Here is a 2,050-nt window from a genome sequence, read left to right as displayed (position 1 = left end):
TAAAACAAGAGTGAACTTTTTTAACCGATGGATAAATAACCGATGGGGCCCACACACGATCGGTTTGGTCTGATGAAAACGGTTTGACCGATCGTGTGTATGCAGCATTTGAGTCATTTTTCCATTTGAAAACGTACTGTTTTTCTGCATGACGCTAGAATACAAAATTAATTTAGCTATAATAGCATATAGTGGTTAAGAAAGGACAAGAACGTTAAATAAGTACATCGTTTTGGTTTTATTGCTTAGTAGCGAATACGTTCAAGCTTACTGCTTTTATGGTCTTTCAGAAAGTTGGAAAAAGTAAACACACTCAACTCATGATAAATTAAGTTGACCAGAAAGTTGAACCTACACAATCTCAGCAATAGCTCTGTACAAAGAGTTCAAAGACATCAAGAGTACTCCGCTCTCCGAGTTTGTGTTCTAAGGACATGAGTAGGAAGAACCAGACTGGGGTCACAGAATTCCTTCTCCTTGGTTTCGGGAGTCTCAGTGGGTTCAGAGTAATTTTGTTTGTACTATGTTTGCTGGTCTATGTAATGACTTTGCTAGGGAACATAACAATAATTATACTCATACTCACCAGCCAACTCTTACACTCACCGATGTACTTTTTTCTTTGCCACCTGTCCTTTTCGGATATGGTGCTCACCTCGGACATCGTGCCAAATCTATTGCACATCATCTTGGAAGAAGGGCGCACAATGCCATTTATCGAATGCATTACCCAATTTCAACTCTTTGGAGCTTCCACTGGAACTGAATGTCTACTGCTCACCGTCATGTCTTACGACCGATACCTAGCTATCTGTGATCCATTGTCTTACCTGCCAGTGATGGGCACAAAGTTGAAACAACACCTGGTTATTTGGTCCTGGGTTCTAAGTTTTGCTATTACTTTAACCATAGCACTGTTAATGTCCAACCTGCATTTCTGTGGGCCAAACATCATCGATCATTTCTTCTGTGACTATGTACCCATCCTCCGTCTCTCCTGCTCCGATACTCGCTTGTTACAGATTGTGGATCTCGTCCTAACAGCGCCGGTGACCCTTTTACCGTTTATCTTGATTATTATTAGTTACATCTGCATTTCCATTGTGATAGTTAAGATCCCCAATGGAACTGGAAGGCAGAAGGCATTCTCAACCTGCAGTTCCCACCTGACAGTTGTCTGTATATTTTACTTATCTCTCATCTCTATATATCTAATTCCATCGTCAGGGAACTCTGTCACTGCACTTAAAGTTCTCTCCCTACTGTACACAGTCATCACCCCATTTTTAAATCCCCTAATATACTCATTACGAAACCAAGAGATAAAAACAACATTTATGAAAATGTTCTGCTTCAGGTATAAAATATAAGATAAGCTGGTAAAACTTGGAAAAATACAAATAATCCTGCCTGTTCCAAAATGGTGAAAAGGCAAACAGTTGTATTTATTTTTCTATTCTGAAGGCCTCTTATAAAGTGTCAGAGTTACTTTCTAGGTAGATTTGCAAAGTTCCCAACTGTCCTTGTTTGGAGGTACTGTCCCTCCTTTGGAACCAATTTCCTTTGTCCTTTCTCGTCAGTTGTCCTTTTTGGTCTGAAATATAGACTTTCATAGAAAAATGTATACTATAACTATCAAAAGTGCTAAACTACAAAAACTCTTTCAACTAACCTTTAAATGACTGCATTCTTATTTAAAAAAAAACAGCTATATAGCTGACCATACACAAGAAGCTCAAATTCAAGCCATGGGTGACCCTGTAAGCATCCTTCCAAACGACATCCTTCATTCTAAAAAATAAAGTAGCTGGGCAGAAAAAAAAAATGTATGCACAATACGAGCACCCTTGGACATACATCAGTGTAGTTACATTGTTCATGTGTAGGTTCTATGTTTTAATTGGCCTTAAACAAAAGACAAGCAACTATTATCAGCATCACATATATACAGTGCCTTAGAATCCTACTGTGTACATGGGGTACAGAGAGCTGTGATGACTATACTGTATGAGTACATTTTAAGGGGTTAATTGGCCTGTATGTTAAGGTG

At 38.7% G+C, this 2,050-nt stretch overlaps 1 protein-coding gene across 1 annotated transcript; it reads left to right on the top strand.

Moving 5' to 3' along the window:
- The first annotated feature begins 284 nt into the window (after positions 1-284).
- Positions 285-1,370, top strand: LOC120915862 (olfactory receptor 1-like). Its single transcript, XM_040326672.1, has one exon. It carries the CDS (start codon positions 435-437, stop codon positions 1,368-1,370), a length of 936 nt encoding a protein of 311 aa, XP_040182606.1. The 5' UTR covers positions 285-434.
- Positions 1,371-2,050: the final 680 nt, after the last annotated feature.

The sequence above is a fragment of the Rana temporaria genome, chromosome 10, assembly GCF_905171775.1.
Source record: "Rana temporaria chromosome 10, aRanTem1.1, whole genome shotgun sequence".
In the NCBI taxonomy this organism is placed as follows: domain Eukaryota; kingdom Metazoa; phylum Chordata; class Amphibia; order Anura; family Ranidae; genus Rana; species Rana temporaria.
This window is presented reverse-complemented; position numbering and strand designations above follow the sequence as displayed.

Coding starts and splice junctions, on each gene's coding strand:
- LOC120915862 (XM_040326672.1), top strand. CDS start 435: ATGAGTAGGAAGAACCAGACTGGGGTCACAGAATTCCTTCTCCTTGGT.